The 22,856-nt window shown below is 41.3% G+C and overlaps 1 protein-coding gene across 1 annotated transcript in view; it reads right to left on the bottom strand.

Moving 5' to 3' along the window:
- The window catches only part of PAPPA (pappalysin 1), a 248,975-nt gene that overhangs the window by 165,643 nt on the left and 60,476 nt on the right, over window positions 1–22,856 (bottom strand). The window contains exons 5-7 of the mRNA XM_073021874.1: window positions 17,233–17,425; window positions 9,827–9,948; window positions 1,865–2,363 (exon numbers count right to left, since the gene is read on the bottom strand). Coding sequence (XP_072877975.1) covers window positions 1,865–2,363; window positions 9,827–9,948; window positions 17,233–17,425 — 814 coding nt within the window. The remainder of the gene's footprint in view (window positions 1–1,864; window positions 2,364–9,826; window positions 9,949–17,232; window positions 17,426–22,856) is intronic.

Raw genomic sequence — 22,856 nt, 5'->3', positions numbered from 1 at the left:
AACCTATGGCAGCTCTCACAGGCTCATAACTTGAGGCAAAAAAAATGAAAGCTGAGTTTAAACTGAGATTTTAAAACATCTATTATTTCTTCCCTCCATTGTTTTATAAAGAAAGTTTAAGTGGAAGCATATTTATAGAACTCTACCACTCTAGACAAGTGAGGAGATGGAAGAGACAGGGTTATGGAATATTTTAAAGGCAGGACTATCCTTTAAATTTTAAGTACATTCTCAAACACAAACCAAGTGCTCTTTCTGAGTTCTTAAACAGCTGTTCCTCATCTTTGATTCAATGAATTAGCAAGAGTTTGCCTGTGATGTGCACATTAATTGCTAGTATGTAAAAGGAAGTGCTGGTAAAGTGTTTGAAAGTGGTTCTGCCCTTTAAAAAGATTAAAAGTTTCCTCTAGAACTTGGTTTCCATTAATGATTGGCTTAGTGAATATTTTCAAGTAGACAGAGCGGAGATTGTCTTACATTATTTTAGAACCAAATAAAGAGCCACAAAAGGCCTATAGAAACCATTGACACCCAAATTAGATGGCGAAGACTCTATCCTTTTTGTAGATTAAAACAGAACTTGGAATCATATCTTTAATTGAGCACCAGTTGAGTGCACTGGCTTAGAAGTCAGAACGAAATTCCAATCATTACCTTCACCACTTCCTAACTGTGTGATCTTGGATGAGTGACTTCACATCTCTAAGCCCCAGTTTTCTTCTTTGTAAAATAAGAATAGTATGGCTGTGGTTGTGGAGAGGATGGAATGAGTAAAAGATGCAAAGACCTTAGCCCATTTTCTAGTACACAGGAAAAGCACCAATGACTTCATTATAAGATGGTCTTCCTCCTAAGACAGAAATTCTGAGGATGTTTGGGGAAGAAGTAATAGAGAGGTGGCTTGAGAAGTGAATAATTTTTTTTTTTTTTTTGAGATGGAGTTTCACTCTTGTTGCCCAGGCTGGAGTGCAATGGCGTGATCTCGGCTCACTGCAACCTCTGCCTCCTGGGTTCAAGCGATCTTCCTGCCTCAGCCTCCCGAGTAGCTGGGATTACAGGCATACTTTTGTATCATTAGTAGAGACAGGGTTTCACCATGTTAGCCAGGCTGGTCTTAAACTCCTGACCTCAGGTGACCTGCCTGCCTCGGCTTCCCAAAGTGCTGGGATAACAGGTGTGAGCCACCTCCCCGGCTGAGAGGTGAGTATGAAAGACAAGTACTACTTCACATAAGAGCAGTGAGCATCCAAAAACAGTGACGGAAACCCAAAGCTGCAAAGGCCTTAAGGATCAAGTGGGTTTGAACCACTGTTCTGCCTCAGGAAATAAGACAAAAACAAACGCTGTTAAAGTTGATGTTCACTTTCCAGCACACGTTTTGTGCAAATACCTAGGACTGTGCCCAACCCCCAGTCAATCTACTATAACTTCACCCCTGATTCACCCACGGAAAAAGCAATAAAAATGCATGAATTGTCTTCAATTTAATATAAAAAGAAAATCATTCGCAAACTTCAGTTCTTCTACTTTCATTAGTAATAAATGATTTTCTCACTGCTACTCTCATCCAACCTCCTTCATTTACTATTGGAATGACTAAAATTAAGAAAGGCTTATGAGGCTTAAGGTCACACATCAGATTTGTCACTAAATCCAGGTCTAGTGGTCCCTTTCCCATTGCTCTTCCCATGATATCAACTCTGCCATGTTAAGACAAATCTACACCCAATGATGGGTTACAATCCATAGAATGAGTCTTGGCTGTGGTGAACCTTCCCTTTCCTGTCCAGGCCTCTCTGACCTGCCTCATGTTTCTCCACAACCCACCCACTTAATAAACTCCCTATTCAGAGAGTGCACTTACATGTCTATGAATTTCCTATTGAGATGTAGGATGGAGGCCACATCCACCTGGAGAGGAGGGTCCCGGACCACCTTATACTGCAGGGGCTTACACTGTAGACAGAGTGGGGTATCTGCAGTGGAGGACAACATGGCAGCATCGATCTCTAGGTGCTCGTCCAGTGTGTAGATCTGGATGCCGTACACCTCCTCGCCCACGTCCCGGAGCCTGATGGTCAGTGGGATGTCACAGAAGACATTCTGAGGACCCAGGGAGATGTTCTTCCCACTGACAGTCAACAGTTTGATGTCATTGACAGCTCCACTGGAGTCCCAGTCAGTGGAGACAAAGGTCACCCAAATGGTCAGAGACTCAGGGACCAACGGGTAGAGGAATTCCAGCTCGAGGTAGCAGCCTTGAGGCTCAGGGCAGGCTGGAGGAACTGTGTGTGGGTTGACAGCTGAATTTGGGCTCCAGGTGCGGACACTGGACTTACAGGGCTGTTCAACATCAGGATGACCTACGTAGAAGAGATGAGGGAATGAGTTCTTGAAGAAAGAGCTTTATTCCGATCCTTGGAGTTTCCTGTGGACCCCAGGAGAAACCGGCCTGACTAGAACTTAGACAGAGGGGAAAAGGAGAGGAAAGTTCTTGGTGTCTTGGTGAATTTGCTATACACACAGCATCCATCTCATCTGAACCCCTGCAATACAGATTTCAGAGGAATCACCAGACATTCAGTCAAACTGCTTTCATCTCATTACTGAGTCAATGTTCAAACTTTCCTTCCTCATCTTCCACTTAGGAGGCTGTGCTGCCTAAGATGAAAAGAAGTAAAGGCTCCAAATATAGAGTGAATCGATCAGGTTCATACAACTTGAAGTGTAAAGGTCAGCATTGGAACCAAGTTTTGTTTCATTTTGGAATCTGCATTCTTTGTTCTTGTCCCTATTGGATGCAGGGAACTCTAGAATAAATTAGAATCCTTGAGGTGTTACTGCCATTGGTAAAACCTACTTGGAATGACAGAAATCCTAACCCCACCCCCTGACCAGCAAAGAATATGTGAGCATAAATAGCATCCACCCTGCAGACTGAGGACCTGGGAGGAAACTGTCTAGAACCATGAACAACAGAGCTGGAAGGCAGCCTTGGAGCCCTCTTATCTCTCCTCCTCCCCTTCTCTACATGCGGTCATTCCATACCACTGAGCTTCTCTGCGCTCTGTTCTGTCTGATTCAGGAAGGGGAGGGTTGGGTGAGGAGCAGGGAGAAAGAAGGAGGGATTCTTCTCCTCTTTCCCTAGGGAGATGATGCCTCATCCCCACTGATCTCAGCCTGCAGCGACTTCTGAATTTTTCTCTGCTGAGATCACATCTAGACTCCCAAAGAGCTCTTCCTTGCACTACTGAGAAAAAGAACCAGGACTCAATGTAGTGACTGGCTCTAATTTGTTTAAGGGAGCCTCATGAGAGAGACAGACCAGATGGTAAGATGAAGGACCTCAAGTTGTCCAACTAGCCACCTTAAAAAAAAATTAAGAGACAGAGTCCTGCTCTATTGCTCAGGCTGCAGTGGAATGGTCTGATTGTAGCTCATTGCAGGCTCGAATCCCCCTGCCTCAGCCTCCTGAGTAGCTGGAATATAGGCATGTGTCCCCATGCCCACCTAGGCACATTCTTTTTTTCTTCAGCATCAGTGGTTTGTTGGGAGGGTGGTGGTGACCATGAACATTTCTGAAGCAAATAAGGAAAAAAAAAAAGATCTTTGCTTAAAAATGCTTTGTGGTAATGTTTCAGGGTAACAGGAATCACTATAATGTCAACACTAGAAAGTTATTTGGAGTGAAAAAACTATGCCAGTGAAGGCTGTAAATGCCTCTAACCTCCTTGCCTCTACTTAGCCAAGAAAAGAGAGAAGCTACCAAGTAGAGATGGAGAAGAGAAGAGGAAAAGAGAAGGAGGGGTGAGCAAATCACAAAGGCTTCTTAGATATAATGCATCAGAGCAAGAAAAGATGGATTTAATTACAAGATTTCCTCTATCTCTCCTTGGCTAGTTTCATTCATTATTTGCAGCAACTGCTGGCTCAAAGCAACCTGTAGTTTAGGGAAAAAACACCAGTAGGACTCCCCACCTAGCTGAAGCCTTTCTTCTTGTCTACTTTCCAACCCACTGAGTTCCTGACTCTCTTAACTTTGTGGGACGTTGACACACATGTATCACTTATTCATTCAGTCAACTTCATTGAAGGCAGCACATTACAGTATATGAAACACAACTCCCAGTCATTAGTTAACTCATCTGATTGTCATAAAAATCCTGTAAGACAAAATCGTTGTCGTTTTGTCTCTATCAAAGAGCGCTGTTTCACTCAATGCCATGCAGCTTTTGCTTAATACAGTGTGCCTGGTCCATAGAGAATTCACATAGTGGATGCTCAATACATATTTGTTAAAGGAAGGACCTTCTATCCGGTTAACATCGAGTTAAAAGTTACAGCATGGAACATTAAGGCATGCTTCCTGATGGTGGGTGCCAGGTGAACATTCCACCCCTCCATGGGCTTTCTCCTGCAACTGGCAAGGGATAAAGTAATCTTTCTCCCTTCCTTAGAGAAAATGATTATCAGTGGTGGGAAGCCACAGGAGAGCAAAGATGACAAATCTGCCTGGCTCATCCTTCCTGCCTAGTTTCTTGTTAATCAACAGAGGAACCAAATGCTTCCAAAGGACAGGAAGGTGAGTCTGGTCATTATACTCAAGCAAGTAAACAGGACTAGAAATCTTAGAAAGCTTGTGGTTGTCTGGTTATTAGAGACAAACCCTTAGATGTAAAAAAGAGTCCCTAGAGGCACTGAGTGTAACCATAACCAAAGCAGCAACCTCATTAATAATGCCAGCCTTCACGAGTTGCCCATCCTCAATGTGCAGGCACTGTGCCAAGGACATTACACGCCTCAGGTCTTTTTACGCTGGCACTAAGTCTGTGACGCAGGTCTTATGAAATTCATTTTACAGAAGAGGAAACTGAGACTCAGATGGTTCAGAAATTCCCTGGCAGGGAGTAGAATATGATATTGTTGGTCCAGGCAGTGTGCCAGGCTTTGAAGGAATGAAAGTTGGGTTAAAATATCAGTTATAGGGTTTCTTACTGTGTTACCTACTGTAATGTTACCTACCTCAGGGTTGCTGTAAACCTCGAAAAGGATGAGATCATTAATAGATTCTCATAAATATATTAGTTCTGTCCTGGAAAGTAGGGAGGTATTAACAAGGAAAATATTGGTAAGAGGAGGTATTCCAAGCATGAAAACAGTTGGGAGAGAGTGTCAGTTAAGGTTACCATGGTTTTGAGTACAATAGTAGAGCCACAAATGCTGAGGCTGGTAAGCTAAGTAGAATCAAGATTGTGAAGTGGTTTGTATACCACATTAAGGAAACTGAACTTTATACTGAAATAGATGAAGAGCTACTGAGAAATTTTAAGCAACTGAGTGACATCAGAGTTGCCTTTTAGGAAAACCACTGTTGGCCTGGTGTGGTGGCTCACGCCTGTAATCCCAGCACTTTGGGAGGCCGAGGCGGGTAGATCACTTGAGGTCAGGAGTTCAAGACCAGCCTGACCAACATAGTGAAACCCTGTCTCTATTAAAAATACAAAATTAGCTGGGTGTGGTGGCACATGCCTGTAACCCCAGCTGCTTGGGAGGCTGAGGCAGGAGAATTGCTTGAACCTGTGAGGCAGGGGTTGCAATGAGCCGACATCACGCCACTGCACTCCAGCCTGGGCAACAAGAGTGAAACTCCATCTCAAAAAAAAAAAGAAAGTAAGTAAATAAAAGAAAAAACACTGTTTAGAGACACAGACACCATCCATCCATCCATCCACCCATTCATTCCATGCATTCAAAGAGTAACTATTCAGTGCCAGGCGTGTGTCCAGAGGTAGGCTAGGCTCCAAGAGAATAAGTTTGCCAACATGATCTCTGTTCTCAGGGAGCTTTTAGTCTTGTGAAACCAGTTAGAGAGTACTGGACTAATGCAGACAATACATGAACTGCAAAAAAACATGCAAGGGAGATGGCAAGTCAGAATTCCAAAGGAGGAAAAATGAACACAGCTGGTAGATTGATTGGACATGTAGTTGCAAGGTAAGGACAGGAGCTGAAGAAAAGAAACAAAGAGAGAAGGGAAGGAAGGAGATAAGGAAAGGGGAGGAGGAAGTGTGGAAGTGGAGAAAAGAATAAAGAAGAAAAGAGAAATAAGCGCAGAAGCCCTGTTACTTCATTATTAATAGATATTCTTTTGTATATATGGTGATTAAATGAAAAATTACATATTTATATAAGTTGTCCACTAAAAATAAGGTCATATATGTGTATAGACATATATATTTATACATACTCATGCTGATCTACATTTACATTTGTGAAACGCCATACAGGCACCCATTATATATCTATGTATATACACACTGCAGCTGTTGACACAAATATAGTTATAAAAACTTGCTGCCAAGCTTTTTTCCAGGTGAATAGTTAAGAACACCTGAAATATTCTGGGTAGAAAAATAGAGAAAACACACAAATGAGAAAAAATGAAAACAGTTAGTGCCATGTGCTAATCTCTCATGGAAAACTTAACACTTGGGATCTATTTTATACTTGCATAAGTGATCTTAACTGGGATTTGAGTCAGTCAGATCAAGAAATTTATATTTATCTAATTTATAGGCTACAGATATAACATGGCATCAAATATTTCAAAAATATTTATGTATGAAATACAGTTTTTACTCAAGACGTAGGAGCACAACCACTGTCTATGAACAAAGGCAAACAGTTCTATGACTGTATTTACCTTCTTTGAAACGAAGTTAATGAAATGCAGTAGATTTCCAATAAAGATTTGTCAAATGAAGAGTCTTCTGCTAGTTAATATGGGATTATATGAAAAGAAGTTACAGCTCCATGGAATATTAGAGCTGGAAGGGACACATTATAGTTAAACTTTTCATTCTGTGGATACAATGCCATTTTCAGAGAAGCTATGTGACTCACTCAAGGGCACAGAGTACATCAATAGTAGGTCTGGGACCATGATCCAATCCTCCTCCTTTCTCTCCCCTGCACTCCCCATGTTTTTTCCCCAATCCTACAGATATGTCTGGCATTGCTCATGAATTTGGGTGTTTTAAGTTAGTTTGGGAAGTCCAAAAACTTAAACATGCAAAGATAAATAGGATGACAATGAGTTGAGGAATAAATTGCAGAGTTTGGCTCATGGAAAAGTTTATTTCTTCAAGGATATTAAAAGGGTCTGAGCCAAAAGGATCACAGAGACTGTAATAGGATGCTCTAAAAAAAGAACAGTGTCTTTTCCTGGCCCACATGTACTAAATTTACATAGGAGGAAAACCCGGGGCTGCTGGGTTTCCTTGGAGCTCCGAATTGGCTCAGGGAACCAGAGACCTCAGTGCCTCCGGTTGAACTCCATTCTGCATATTATGCTTTAAGAAGGTCAGGAACAAACTAGGAGGAAACTTCACCAACTAATAGTCGTGTTGGATGTAGGTGTGGGGAGATGTCTGGAAATAATTTTATTCAAACAAGTGGTAGAACAAAGCAAGATAATTTTAGCCAGAGACATCTCAGGGGAGAATCTTGCTAATTCTACCTTCCAAGTACCTCTCAACCCCATAAACTTCTCTCCATTCTCACAGCCACCGACCTCACCAGCCCACCATCATTCCTCAGCTGGATTTTGGCAACAACCACCTTGCTGCTTCCCTTCCTCCAGCAACCAAATTCTCTTGATCTCTTCTTCACACAGCAGCCTGAACAATCTTTACGACACCCAAGTCATACCGTATATCATGCCCTAAGGCACGTGGTTTTCTCATTGCCCTCTGTGTGAATCCAAACCCTTCCTCACCTGGCCATTATCCATCTCACCTAGAGTCTTACCTCTGCCACCTCCACCTTGTTTCACATGTTCTGAACCTACTTAAACTCTTACAGCCTTACTGAACTTTTGCTTATGCAGGTTATATCTATTAGTAGTTTCCATATTGTAAACTAAAACCAAGAAATTTGAAAATTCAAGAATACATAAGAGTGTGTTCCATTAGCTATCAGAGCACAAATGACATCACATGTCACGTGTCTATCAGATAGCTCCATTGGACTCTCAGGAGTGAATGAGAGTGGAAAAAGCAAATGACGTCATACGTAATTTTATGAAAATACTTTTGACTTTGAGGACACCCTATAAAAGTTTCCAGGAACCCCATAAGCCTCTGAACTAGATTTAGAAAACAGCCACTCTGTGAACATACCAAACTTTTTCACATTCTCAGATGCACCTTGTTAACAATGTTGTGATATTTCGTGGGAAGACTGAGTTTCCACTTCAGAATGAAGTCCTCTTCTTACGGGCCCCCAGCACCACTTGGTACTTCTATTACCATAAGCCTGTTCACATTGAATGGCAATTGGCCATTTACTTATCTGAATTCCCTAGCAGACACTCAACATTGCCTTGCGCATGTGCCCGACAGTGCCTAGCATATAGTGCCTGTGTTGGTCACTAGTGAGACGGGTTCACTAGATGCAAGTATGCAAAATGTTGTCAGGTGGCAGAGACACATTCTTTGTGACAACCCAAAGTGGGTTCAGTTTGGGTGGAAAAATTACAATTGCAGATTTCAAGAACTTTCTAAAAAACTGGAGCTTGAACAGGCGCCAGGGAACCTCAGTGAGAATGCACATAGAGGGGATTCCTCCACTTGGGGGGAGCCCGGGCCTGATGACCCCAGGCGTCCCTCTCAGGTCTGACAGCCTGTGATTCTGTGAGGCTGAACTGAGGGCTTTTCCCAGACATCCCTCTTGCTTTACATTCCAGATGGATTTGTTTAGACTTCCCAAGTTTGACTCTCATTTTTATTTTAAGCTACTTTAAAAAATAAAGTGCGGTGCCGTCGTTTTTCAACTTCACTTTCCTCTCTGATCCTTCCCCCTTGCTTTATTCTATCTCTGGCTTTTTCTTTTCAACCTTCTTTCTAAAAATATAGAGGATAGCGGAGGAGTTCTCACTGGTGTTCAGTGAGAAGACTGATTCCGCTCCCTCTGATGCACTGGTGTAATAGTGTGCTCGCTCAGTGACTGCTGGCATGAGCTGACCTGCAGAGGAGCAAGAGGGACTGGGTGGGGGCAGGGTCTATGTGCACAACCCAGAGGACCAGTGATGGGGAGATGAAACAATAAGAGGAAAGTATGGAGCCTCTGACAGCCTGGTTCTGAGGCCAAGTGACAACAAGCGTTTGGCAAAAGGTATTCTTCTCTTAATTTCAATAATGATGTAAGAAAGCACAGAGATCATTGGTTCCTTGGGAAGCTGGTGAGACACTCCTGAGTAGGGAAAAGTCTGATAGTGGGTGGAACCCATAACAGTGGCAATCATAAGGCACTTCCATTAAGTGTCTTACAGGTAAATAGATCTCAAAAAGAGGGTACATAGAAGAAATTAAAGGAATAGTTGCAATGCATGTGAAAGTGCTCTGTATAGTCTAAGAAATAACAGAAGAAGAATCAAAGACCACCGATGCCTTGAAGCCCCAAAATATTTGTATTGACTCTAAAGTGACCTTGTTTGTAACTAACTACAAGCAGTTGGGGACTGAAGGATATATAAATACCCCCAAGACACTGTGCTTGTATCAGGTGTGTGGCCTTGGGTGCCTCTTTAATATCTTAGTGTCTTTGTTTCCTCATTTGTAATATGAGAACATGTTAGGATGGTGCAGGTGCTCAAAAAGTGTTTGTCAAATGGATGAGCGCTTGACTACTAACCTTGCAGGATGATGTTAATCAAATGAAATGATACATGAGAAAGACCCATAAAAATCATACTACTCCATATACATTGAAAGACCTGTTCTTTGCACACTCCACCTGTCAGTGAGCTTCCAGAAGGCTGACTTACCTTCTGCTTCACGAGGGCTCCAGTGTCCTGATGGGCCGCAGGGCATTGGGGAAGAGGCGTTGAAAGCATACTGTACCAGGATTCTCCCTTCCAGGCAAAGATCACATGCTGATCCCAATTCTCTAGGAGGCCAAGGAAAGAGGGAAAATGCACCGACTTAGGAACAGTTGAATGAGCAACTGATGGGTCTAGGCCAGAGTCAATGGGGCAGAGGACACAGCAAATCTGTGTTTCCCCCTTTCCTCCCTACATATGCCAAGGCTTCTAGAAATAACCATAAGTGAAATGCCTCCCCATTGCCCAGCAAGAACCTCGTTTGGGCCTAAGTGGCCTCTGTTCTGATGATGTACACATTTCTCTGATTTTTAGCAGCACAAAGTCAACAGGCTGAAGACTCACCACCTGCGGTAATTTTAATTTTATCAGGCATGTAAAGTTCCACTGAGGATTTGCAATGTAGTTATGAGAAAACCTTTTGCTTCATTTCATTCTCAAAGTTTACTCCTTTTACAATATTTATCAGGTACCTATTATGTGCCAGACACCATCCTGTGTTTTAGGCATTAAATACGAAGAGGGCATGGTTCCTTCATCTGAAAATAAGAGGGCTGGATTAAACGATGGCTAAAGAACCTTCCAGCCTTGACATTCTGTGGATGGATGAGTCACTCCTTGATTTTACAGTCAAAAGCAGTTTCTCTACCATGCCATCTAATTCATTTTAGCAGCTTTCCAAGGGGCTAGCCAATCCCTCAATGGGACCAGTCCCAGAAGTGGAATATTACGATGGCTTCGCCTACCAACTTGTGTCTTGTGTATCTGGATTCAATCTTCCTTTGGCCATAGCAGTCTCTGGGATCCTACTCATTTTCCAGTTTTGGCATCTGTTTATGAGGCAGTTGTGGAGAAGGGAGAGGAATGAGTCCTCTTCTCCTGTCTTATTGTGAACCAAAAACAGCAAATCTGAATGACTTCTGTAGAGGGACTGGAAATGAAATCTCGGGAAGATGTTGAGAAATGTCCCAGCACAACCCGTTATTTCTCAAAGTGCAATGGTCCTCATGATAACTCTATCATAATTCCTGGAAGAACCTCTGTGCTTTGGCTACCTGAAAGGATGCAAGGGAGAAGCCAGGTCTGAAGCCTTATGGCTTTCCCCTCACAGAGACATTCACTATGCCTCTGGGCTCACACAGTCAGGAACCTTGTGCTTGTAAGCATCACAGTGTGTGGTTTCTCCCTGTTCCTCCTCTGCACAGCTGACAGGAGATCATCCCCAAACCTCAAGATGAACAGGTTATGCCCCTGCTTACCTCTTTCTGTGATTTTATCCCCTAATGCCCTGTGATGTGGTATTCAATCCTCTTTCATACTATCCTCTCCTTCACTCTAGCTTTGTTTCTCTCCACGATAAGCTGTGCCTACCTATCATGTTGTGTCATGTTACCCAAATCCCCTCTGCAGAATTTTTTCACTTGGCTGATGTTTCTCCTCCTTTGAGTTCACCTTGGACATCATTTCCTCTGTGAAGACATTTTTTTCGACATGCAAGAGAGTTTCCCCCAAAAGATTGTGAGGTCCTTGAGGACAAAGTCAATATCTAATAACTATCTTTTTATCTCACACGGCACAGCACACAACTTATTTTATAATGTTGGTCAGTATAAGCAGTTGAATGGATGCATGGATGGATGGATGGATAGATGGATGAATGGATGGATACCAGTCACTTAGGCATGTGCTAATACTCATGGCTAACCTAGTGCAGACCTTCAAATTGTAGGTTTTGCGTTCTCAGCCTTATCATTGTAAGTATGAACCCATATGTAGGTGGAAATTTTGCAAGCACACTAATATTAATATTCAGTGATAAGATAATCATTAAATAGTCCATGGTTAATATGCTTAATGGAATGGCAAGCAGTTATTGCAGAAATATTTATAAAGATTATGCAACTTCATGGAAAATGTGTAAGCTATAATATTAAATGAAAAAGTCACATCCAAAGCTAAATCTACAGCAGTATCTCAATGTTCAAATAACCTTATGAAACAAAATATTATCAGCAGCAATTTCTGGGAAATGGAATATAGGATGATTGATCCCACCCCCTATTATTACTCTTTCTGGTTTTCTAAATTTTCTCAATATTTTAAATACATGAGTTACTCTTGGAGTAGCAATAATAACAATTATACAAATATACTCATATGCAGAAAAGTAGGAGTGGAGAGAGAGACTTCCTCAGCACTGCTAATGAAGGCAGAGTTCCCTTAGGATGACCACAATCCACGCTTAGTGGCTCTGAGTCACATGACTGGCTTTAGATTGACACTGGGATTACAAATGTTCTGGGATGAATTCAGGAACCACGCTGACCTTGATGGTCATTCATTCCTTCTTTCTATATCCCTTAGATGTTTTATTGTGGGCGATACACATAAAGCCACCTGAGTTTCAGTGAATTCTTGATACGTCCCAGGCTCCCAATAAATACTTTGATGAGTGCACAAATTATCATCCAGCTGAAGCATATGTATAATGTCCTGTCCTACACATCTAGGAATTGTATGTGTTTCCTAACTTTCGCATTCATTTTGTCTTCATGGGTGCCTATATTTACACATAAACATACACAAACATGCACAATGAAATCATAGACATGCAGGATACCAAAGCTGGGAGAGCTCATCTTTCTTTCTTGGGTTTCATGAAAATCAAAGCTTAAAGCTCTAAGTATGTGTTGTCCACTATGGCAGCTATTAGCCTTATGTGGCTATTTAAATTTAATTTAATTAAAAATAAATACATGTTGACATTTGATTCTTCAGTCACACCATAACATTTCAAGCCCCAGTTGGCTAATGGCTGTAATCTTAGTGCTGATATAGAATATTTCCATGATTGCAGCAAATCTTATTGGACAGTGTTTCTTCAAGGCATCCATTATATATAATGAATTAACTTGTCTCCTATGAAACTAAAATAGTACTTATTATGTGCCATCTTTGGGAGAAATGAGGAAATAGTTACTTAAATCATTTTCCACATCTTAAAATTTAGAAGAGGAACCTTGGTTAAGAAAGGCCAGAACTTCTTTGACTTACGGATCAGAAAACTGAGGCCAAAGGCAGAGGGAATGGATGAGGTCACAAAGACTTCAGACCCAGGTTTCTTGGTTTTCAGTCCAGTACTATTTCCAATACACCATGGCCAATTGTCAGATAACTGAAACCACCCAGTCAACACGTGTTTGCAAGACAGATAAAAATAAAGGAGTTAGGAAAACCAGGGGTGGCCTTGAATTATTTATTCAGTTGCCCATGTGTGAGGACACAGGCTGTGGGAGGATCTGAATATGTTTTTTTAAGGGAAACCCTTGTATTCTCTTAGACCACAGATGTGAGAACAGCAGGAGGACATGAGGATGGCCAGGGGCGAGAGGTTGGCATTGATGGATGTAGTGGAAAACACCAGAGGCTTTGCAGAGAAAGGGAATTTTCAAGTAGCTAAACAGCTCTGGAAAATGTTGCACAAAATGGGAGCTGATATTTATTGAACATAGAGTGTGTGTGCTTGGCATTTCACAGTTATCTTGCTGAATTTTTCACAAAAGCTAGGTGACGTGGGCATGATTAGCACATTTTGATGGAAGAAGACCCAGAGGATCAGAGGTGAGATGGCTTTGCTCAAGGTCCCATTGACTGGGAATGATAAAGCTGAGGATGGGAAATGGATGACCTGACATTAAAGCCTGTACACTTTCTACTAAGCCAACTTGCATGAGTATAAATTCCATCTGTGTGGGAGAGTGATATACATTAAAGACAGTTCCATTTCTTTACAACAATTTATTGAACTTGTGGACTGACTTCTTTTAGCCATAGACTATGGTCAATGTAGCTGCTAACTCTAATTAGATATGTTTTGGAAATGTCAGTTTTAATTTAACGTATGATAACTATGTTATGAAATCTTAAACTGAACAGAATAGCGATTGTATGAGCCTCAAGAACCAACTGACTATAGGTTATTAAAAACATATTGATTGAAGCTGAGGACACTGTGTAATAGAGACATATCTCATTACACAACAATTAACCCTCCAATAGGTTTCCAACAATCAGGTGGTATTTATTTAATGGACAATAACTGCTTTATGAAATATAAATTAAATACATACACAGGAAGCTTCATTTACAAAACTTCCATTTTTAAGTGGAATGGAGGCCAAGGCTTGACCAAAAGTCTGATACTTCTCATCACCACAGAAAAAATAAATAAATCTATGGGCTGCTGGAAAGCTCTGAAGTGTCACACGAGGTTTCCCAAACCCAGCTCTGCGCTCCCAGTGAGGATGGCTGGGGCAGGGGAAGGGGAATTTCTACAGAGAGCGTAGGAAGTGCCTGCCCTGATGATCACATTCGCCAGCTGCCAAAGAAGGTTCTAGACTCAGGTACTGACGGTAATGTGATGAAAAATTAGTGCCCACATTTTATGTGGTACTGGGATCAAATATTTTTCAAAAATTTTTAAATTTTATTTTAATTGACATATGATTGTGTATATATTTATGGAGTACAGTGTGATGTTTTGATATTTGTTTACAATGTGGAGTGAATAAATTGGGCAAATTAACAAATCCATCATCTCTCACACTTATTTTTTTTTTGGCAAAAACATTTGAAATCTATTCTTCTCACAAATTTGAAATATACAATGTATTATCATTTATTAGAGTCACGATTCTGTGCAACAGATCACTAAAGCTTATTCCTCCCATCTACTTGAAACTTTGTGCCCTTTGATCAACATCGTCCCTTTCCCCACTCACCCCACCTGCCTCTGGTGGTCATCATTCTACTGTCTACCTCTATGAATTCAATTTTTTTAGATTCCACATATATGTGAGATCATGCAGTTATTTGTCTTTCTGTGCCTGTCTTATTTCACTTAGCATAATGTCTTCCAGGTTCATTCATTTTGTTGAAAATGACAGAATTTTCCCCCTTTTAAGGCTGAATAGTAGTATTCCACTGTGTATATACAGATGCTCCTTGACTTACAATGGGGTTAGGACTCACTCAATAAACCTATTTTAAGTTGAAAATACAGTAAGTTGAAAATGCACTTTTGACTTACGATATTTTCAACTTAAAATAGGTTTATACCATCTTAATACTCAAAGAAATGCTGAATGCATATTGCTTTTTCGTCACTGTGAAGACAAAAAAGTGGAAGTCAAATTATCATAAATTGGAGACCATCTGTGTACCACATTTTCTTTACCTGTTCATCTGATGATGGACTCCTAGGTTGACTGTATTTTAGCCATTGTGAATAATGTACAGTGAACATGGGAGTGTAGCAATCTCTTTGGCATATTAATTTCAATTTCTTTACATATATACACAGAATTGAGATTCCTGGATTATATGGCAGTTCTATTTTGAATGTTCTGAGGAACCCCCATACTATTTTCCGTGATGGCTATATTAACCTACATTCCCACTGCCAGTGCTCAGGTGGTCCCTTTTCTCCATACCCTGGCTAACACTTGTTATCTTTCATCTTTTTGGTAATAGCCATTCTAACAGGGGCGTGGTGATATCTTTTTGTGGTTTTAATTTGCCTTTCCCTGATGATTAGTGAGGTTGAGCATTTCTTCCACATAGCTGTTGGCCATTTGTGTGTCTTGAAGTGTCTATTTAGGTCCTTTGCCTAATATGTCTTTGACATACACATAAATGCAGACAAATACACTTGTAAATGAGAATTTCTTGCTTCTTTTTGTGACTTTTATTTATTTTTTCTTGCGGGGGGCAGTGTAATGCCTTTTCTCCAATTCTAGTTTTGAAACAACTTAATGAAAGCACATAGGAGTCTGAGATAACACAATACAAAACAGGAGCTGAAGCCCAGTCCCTACCACTTTCTATGGCCCTCTGGTCACCTTTCAGCCTCTTTCAGCTCCAGTTCTCCTTTTATCTAGCAAATGAGGAAGATGATTCGTTTTGTACAAGGTTACCAGAAAGATTACATAAGATTCTGTATGTAAAGCATTTGGTAGAGAATCCCTCACATAGTAAGCACTTGATAGATCTCAGCAACTACAATAAAGTAATATTAACTAATTGTTAGCATGGTTATTATTTTTGCCATCATTAACATATCACCATTAGTAGATGAGGCATCCCAAAGAAGGGCTGGACGTAGGGGTAATACACTAATCTTCCCTGAATTATGGCAAAATTCCAAAATAGATGCAAATACCTTGGTCTATTTTCATGACCCTTTTAAATCTGGTCCCCTTAGAGCTTGAGCTCCTCAAGGAGTCTATATGGGGGAAAGTATCACAAGAGACCATTTGATTCAGGTCTCCACCTTCAAGCCACTGTAGTATCATTAGACCCAGTTTTCAGGGAAGGGAGAATCAGGCTTAGAGAGAGAAAGTGACCTTCTCAAGGCCATGTGGTTAATGAACAGTCAGGGCAGCAGAACAGAGGTATCTTGTGCCTTAGTTTATCATTCCCTGGTCTTATAAAAATGCTACCTTTAGTTCTACAAAATAATTAAAAAAAATTGGCACAGTCAAAAATTGTGTTTATATGTTATATATGTATATGTATTTTTTTTTTTTTTTTTTTTTTTTTTTTTTTTTTTGAGACGGAGTCTCACTCTGTCACCCAGGCTGGGGTGTGATGGTACCATCTTGGCTCACTGCAACCTCCGCCTCCCGGGTTCAAGCGATTCTCCTGCCTCAGCCTCCTGAGTAGCTGGGATTACAGGCGCCCCCCACCATGCCCGGCTACTTTTTGTGTTTTAGTAGAGACGGGGTTTCACCATGTTGGTCAGACTGGTCTCCAACTCCTGACCTCGTGATCTGCCTGCGTTGGCTTCCCAAAGTGCTAGAATTATAGGCGTGAGCCACCGTGCCCGGCCTTGTATATGTATTCTTTTATGTAAATATGTACTTATATACAAACGTGATACACACACATATATATCCATATATAAGTATATATATGATATAATCTAATTAAAATATAATATAATATAAACGTTTTTGCCCAGGCAATCACAACTCCTGAGCTCATGGAGACAAGACTAGTACCTCCATCCCAGAGGAGGTCTGTAGCAAAAGAGGGTTCCAAGTTTCTAATAACAAAGTGAATCTAAGTACCCATTCACTTAAAAATATTTATTATTATTTATTCGTTTCTATTAACAACCATTTATTTATTCCCTGATCCCAAATTTAAAGCATGCTAGGTGGTGGAGATACCTTTTGAACAAGAACAAGAAATGCAGTAAAAATCCCTCTCCAAGTCAGCTTCCCTTCCAAGTTTCCCTCTTCTTGGCAGGAGAGAGAGAAAGGGATCAACATTACACAGGGTACACTCACCTTTCAAAGAAATGGCCATCTATAGGTGGGAACCACTCCAGTGTCACAGAGTCCATTGTGTGGCCCACAACTTGGGGAGCGAGGGCAACAGGCGCTGGTTTCCTGGAGGGCTGCCAGCTCTGGTAGACCAGGTCCAGGTAACAGTGCATTCTGGCAACTTGATTGGGCGTGAAGGAGTCCGTACAGTCGTCATCTGCAAGCAGGCAGAGGGAGAGATAAGCATCATGCTGCAAGGGCAGGCAGGCATACGAGAGAGTTATGACGGCTCCTGGCGGCCCGAGAGCCAGCACCCAAGTCGTTCCTTGCCAACTCAGGGCTGGCCTCTTCCAGTGCTCAAGAGTTAATGACCTGTGAACAAATTAGTGTAGTCATCACTTCTGGAGACAGGTGAGAGGAAACAGGAGGGAGGGAAGAGTGGATGGAACTGAAAAACTATGGCTGAGACTGGGAAGAGAGCAGCCCGGAGGTCATGGCAAAGGACACAGGCAAGACGAGCTATTTCCCACAGCCCCCAGATCCACCGGGTACTAAGTCAACAATTCCATTACTTCCTCCCTCCCTCAACCCCCACTCAATACGTCTCATTCATTCATTCATTCACTTGTTTATGCACTCACTCATTCATTCATTCATTGATGCACTCTGGTTCCAACTCATTCCTTCACATTCTTTCATCTACTCATTTATTAATTTCACTGTTAACTGATGTGGTGATATTGCCCTTCAAACAAATCTTCTGAGTGTCTACTACATTTCCGCTCTGTGCCCAAGGGCATGGAAAGATGAAACTTTAAAAGTTCCTGCCCATGAAGAAGTACCAGTCTAGTTATGAGGTCAAGACCAGTCCAGTGTATGAGTCAAGGTTGTTACAAGGCTGCTAAAGTCCGTGATGTCGATCAGTGATAAGGGAGGAAGACAGCATGGGTGGGGGCAGGGACAGGCAGGTGACCAGGAAGTCTTCTAAAGGAGATAGTTGAGGTTGATCAGATTGCATGGCTAAGATTGGAAAAGAAAGGAGAGGGGCTGCAGGAGAAAGTGCTGCACGACTACAGAGGCATGGTGCCCTAGGCAGAGAGCACAGGCCGGGGAGTCAGGCAGACCTGGGAACAAGCCAGGGTAGTGTGCATGCTGAAAATATGAGTAGTAACATCTCCCACTCAGTGCTGCCATTGGTCCACTGTGCTTTAGACACGGTAAACCTCTTCCTTTCTCTCGAGTTTTGGAGTATGCATTACTATTTTCCTTATTGTACAGAAGAGGATATTAAAGCTGACAGAGGGTAAACAACTATTGTAAAATCACAAAGCTAGGGATACATCTGGGATTTGAACCCAGGCAGTCCTGACTTCAAGGCCGTGCTTCTGATCAATATGAGAACTTCTTTTCAAGCATAAATGAGACATTGTATGGATATAAAATCCTGCAGGTGGTTGATAAATGGGAGTTGAGTCTGAGGCTAAGGGAGCTTGGAACACAATCTCTCAGGTGTCTTTGGATCTAACGACCTTTGATCCTAATCTCTTTTCCAGGGTATGACCTAAGACCTGGCCCTGAGGGAGAACGCTTGCTTCCCATTTCTCCCTCCAGCAGTTTCATTCAACTGCCCCAGGGGCAGGACAAGGCACTGTTTTGGCTTAATTTCCAAAAACACCACTTCCCAGAGGTGTCCACCTGGTCAGGGAGCCCACAGCTAGGCCCCAGACAGAGGAGCACAAGGCTCTTGCAATCTTAAAATAAATCTGCTACTGGGAATCCTGCAGCATATACTGGTTTCTTCTTATCAAACCAACATTAAATACGTTTGGGCAGGTGCTGGACAGTTAGACATGGCTTTGAGAATCCAGCTTAGGGAAGGGGCAGAGGTGTAAAGGAGGTTCTATACAGAAGCTGCCTTAAATCCCCTTAGTAATTTTTTCCAATCTCCTTTCCAGCACCCCAGGTAAGTCTTTAACACATTAGGAGAAGCAGAAGAGCCCAGTGTCTCTTAAGAAACACAGTATAGTGAATAATCGAGTAAATCTCTCTCAAACCCAGATCCCACCATGTAACTCCTGAATACCAAACATTCTATGGCTCCCTATTGCAAGGAAAGAGTCCTCAGTCCAAAAAGGGCCAGATAATTGGACACTTTTTTCTTTGTTGCCATGAACTTTTGACTTCATCTCGAAAGCTTTGGAAAAGCCACCGAATAGGTTAGATGCAGGAAAAGGGCATGATGGCTAAGGGAAGAAGTATGGCCATGAGACTAGATTAGCGCACATAGAATCTGGAGTCAAATGGACAAGTGATTTTCTGCCCCCAGTGCCTCAGTTACCTCATCTGTGAAGTGAAGACAGTGATGATAATACGATTGCTCATTTCAAAACACAGCCAAGGTGCAGGGATGTGGGGTACTAAGAGCAATGCCTGTCCCATGATAAATGCTAGTAAACGGGAATTGGAAATAGTGTGTATGTGGTGTGTGTGTATGCTTGTGTGTGCTCATGTATGTGTGAGTGTTACAAAACTGGAAGCAGGAAAAAAGTTCAGGATATAAAATATGCATTCTCTTTGATCTAACAATAAGGAATTTATGGATTCAAAAGATAGATACTCTGGGATAAACATGGGTAAAATAGACATACAAAGATGTTTCTTGAAGCATAATTTATAATGGTGAAAATATTACAAATAGCACATCTGTTCATTTACAGGGAAATGGCTGTGTACTTTAAGGCACAGACATAGAACAGAATACTAATCAGGCATGACCAAAAAATGAGATAACTTTAAGACTCAGTTCCCTCGTGCATAAATTGGGGGCATTTAAATAAACTCCAAACCATGAATTTGTGAGAATTCAACAAGCAAGAGCACAAAAAGCATTTATCAAAATGAATGATGCTGAAAAACAGTAGGTTTTTTTCCCTGTATAAATATCTACTTTACTTGCTTCCCCCACAGCAAAAAAGTATATTTTTCTTTTATAACCTAAAAAGGAAACATTTTCACATTTGTCGATTAAAAAAAAAGTTTGAAAAAATGGATAGGTGATGGAACCTAGTAGGGAGACAGGAATGTATTTGAACTTTAAAGCTGAAGTTGAGGCTGGACACAGTGGCTCTCTCCTGTAATCCCTGCACTTTGGGCAGATCACGAGGTCAGGAGTTCGAGACCAGCCTGACCAACATGGTGAAACCCCGTCTCCACTAAAAATACAAAAATTAGCCAGGTGTGGTGGTGCATGCCTGTAATCCCAGCTACTCAGGAGGCTGAGGCAGGAGAATCACTTGAACCTGGGAGGCGAAGGTTGCAGTGAGCTGAGATCATGCCACTGCACTCCAGCCTGGGTGACAGAGTAAGACTCCACCTCAAAAGAAAAAAAAAAGAAAAGCTGAAGTCGAAATCTATCCCAAGGTGCACTACTTAGAGACTTAGCAGCTATCAAAATCTTGGGAGAGGTACCAAAGGGTTTTCATTTATCACAAAAACTCTGTCTCAATTAGCTAATGTCTAGAGTCGGCCCCACTCGGCTTCCGTCCCCCCAGTGCCTACCCTCTTGAAATCTATGGCCACTTCTTCTGGTCTCCAGGACTGGCCAGCTCATCTTGTTCTTCTGTCTGCATCTTGTCCCAAAGCAGAAAGAACTTTGGGACTTCAGCACTGGGAAGCCTATGCTAGTCCCCACGCTGTTGATACAGTACCCTGGGTTTGCTAACTGAAGCTTGCTCTCAAGAACAAATGTTCACCTGTGGCTGAAAGGCCCCACTGCATGGAGGTTCAGGACATGAACACCATGCCTTCACTCCACTTAGGACCTTGGGCACAATGCTGACCCCCCGTCAACCACATTTTCACCCACCATAAAATGAGGAATAAGATGTTATCTGTCTCATAAAGCTGATGAGAGCATTTAACAAGCTAACTAATGTCTAGTGAATGGATAACTAAGTTGCCTTGTGTAAAACTCCCTGTCTTTTTGATGTTTTTAAAAATAATGATAGTAATAATAGTCATAATAATAAATGTAGATAATAAATTTATAATAAAAAATTCACTGTAGAATATTTGGAATATGTCGAAAATGTTACAAAAAATAAACATTACCCTGAACTCATTACCTATATATAATAAAATTGATGTCTAAGGTATATGTGTGTATATGTATGTATATATATCTGTTTGTATATGGACGTAAATATCTACAGTAAATTTCTGTAATTCTTATCACATACATATGTATAGGTCTTACACGATACATATGGCTTTCTGACCCTTTTCACATTAAGCAGTCAATGAATAATCCTACTAATCATCATTTATTGAGCACTAATTATGATACCAAGGACAGTTCTTTTTTTTTTTTTTTTTTTTTTTTAACTTGCATTTTAAGTTCAGGAGTACATGCACAGATTTTTTACGTAGGTAAACTTGTATCATGGGAGTTTGTTTTATAGATTACTTCATCACCCAAGTATTAAGGCCAGTACCCATTAGTAATTTTTCCTGATCTTCTCCCTCCTCCACACTTCAATAGACCCCAGTGAGTGTTGTTCCCCTGTATGTGTCCATGTGTTCTTATCATTGAGCCCCCACTTATTAGTGAGAACATGTGGTGTTTGGTTTTCTGTTCTTGTGTTAGTTTGCTAAGGACAATGGCTTCCAGCTCCATCCGTGTCCCTGAAAAAGATATAATCTCATTCTTTTTTTATGGCTGCATAGTATTCCATGGTATATATGTACCACATTTTCTTTATCCAGTCTATCATTGATCGGCATTTAGAACAATAACAGACCTAAGGGCTTCACTTGTACTGTTACACCTACAATCAGGCAAGACAAGCATCCTTATCATCAATGGTATTAATGAAATAACTGAGGCTCAGAGAGGACAAGTAAACTGCTGAAGATCAAAGCTGGGCATGGAACATTCAACTTTAGTCTCCTCACTCCAAATTTCATGCTCTGAACCACCATGTTACTCCACTTCTGTTCATGTCCTTCAGCCTTCTTCTCTGTCATCTTTAGTGGCCCTATAATGTTCTATCACATGAATACCTTGCAGTTCACTTCAGCAATCCATTATCTTTGGGCTCGTAAGCAGTTTCTAATTATTCATACATTTTTTTTTCTATACCTGGCATATAGTAAATGCCTAATAAATATTTAGGAAACAAATATCATTAAGAACATTCTTATGGTTAAATCTTCAAGCATACCAATTGATTTATTTGCTTTGGATATATTCCTTAGAAGTGGAATTGCTGGGTCAATCTATGTGCATATTAAGAAGCCATGACACACAGAAAGATGGGGACAAGACACTTGCTCCTGTAGGCTAGAGAAAGCCTGGCTTCCTGCATTTTTGAGGACCAGAGTGTCCTCCTCCAGGAACTCTTATAGCCTATTATCTCCAGAAAGTGGAACTGAGTCTGCTGCTATTTTATCTGCTGAGGTTTCCAAGAGTTACCCAAGAATTCCACGTAACTATATTCCTCTGGAGCTCTGTCCAGCCTGCCTACTGAATGAGGCTTCCCCCCATCACCTGCCTGGTGCCTGCTTGATCTAAGCATTTGGGGCACTCTCAACCTTCCCCAGAACCAGAAAATGAGGCAGATACCTGCTAGTTAATAACACAGGTTCTG

The sequence above is a fragment of the Chlorocebus sabaeus genome, chromosome 12 (assembly GCF_047675955.1).
Source record: "Chlorocebus sabaeus isolate Y175 chromosome 12, mChlSab1.0.hap1, whole genome shotgun sequence".
NCBI classification, from domain to species: Eukaryota; Metazoa; Chordata; class Mammalia; order Primates; family Cercopithecidae; genus Chlorocebus; species Chlorocebus sabaeus.
The sequence above is the reverse complement of the archived record's forward strand: the minus strand, read 5'-3'. Positions and strand labels throughout refer to the sequence as shown.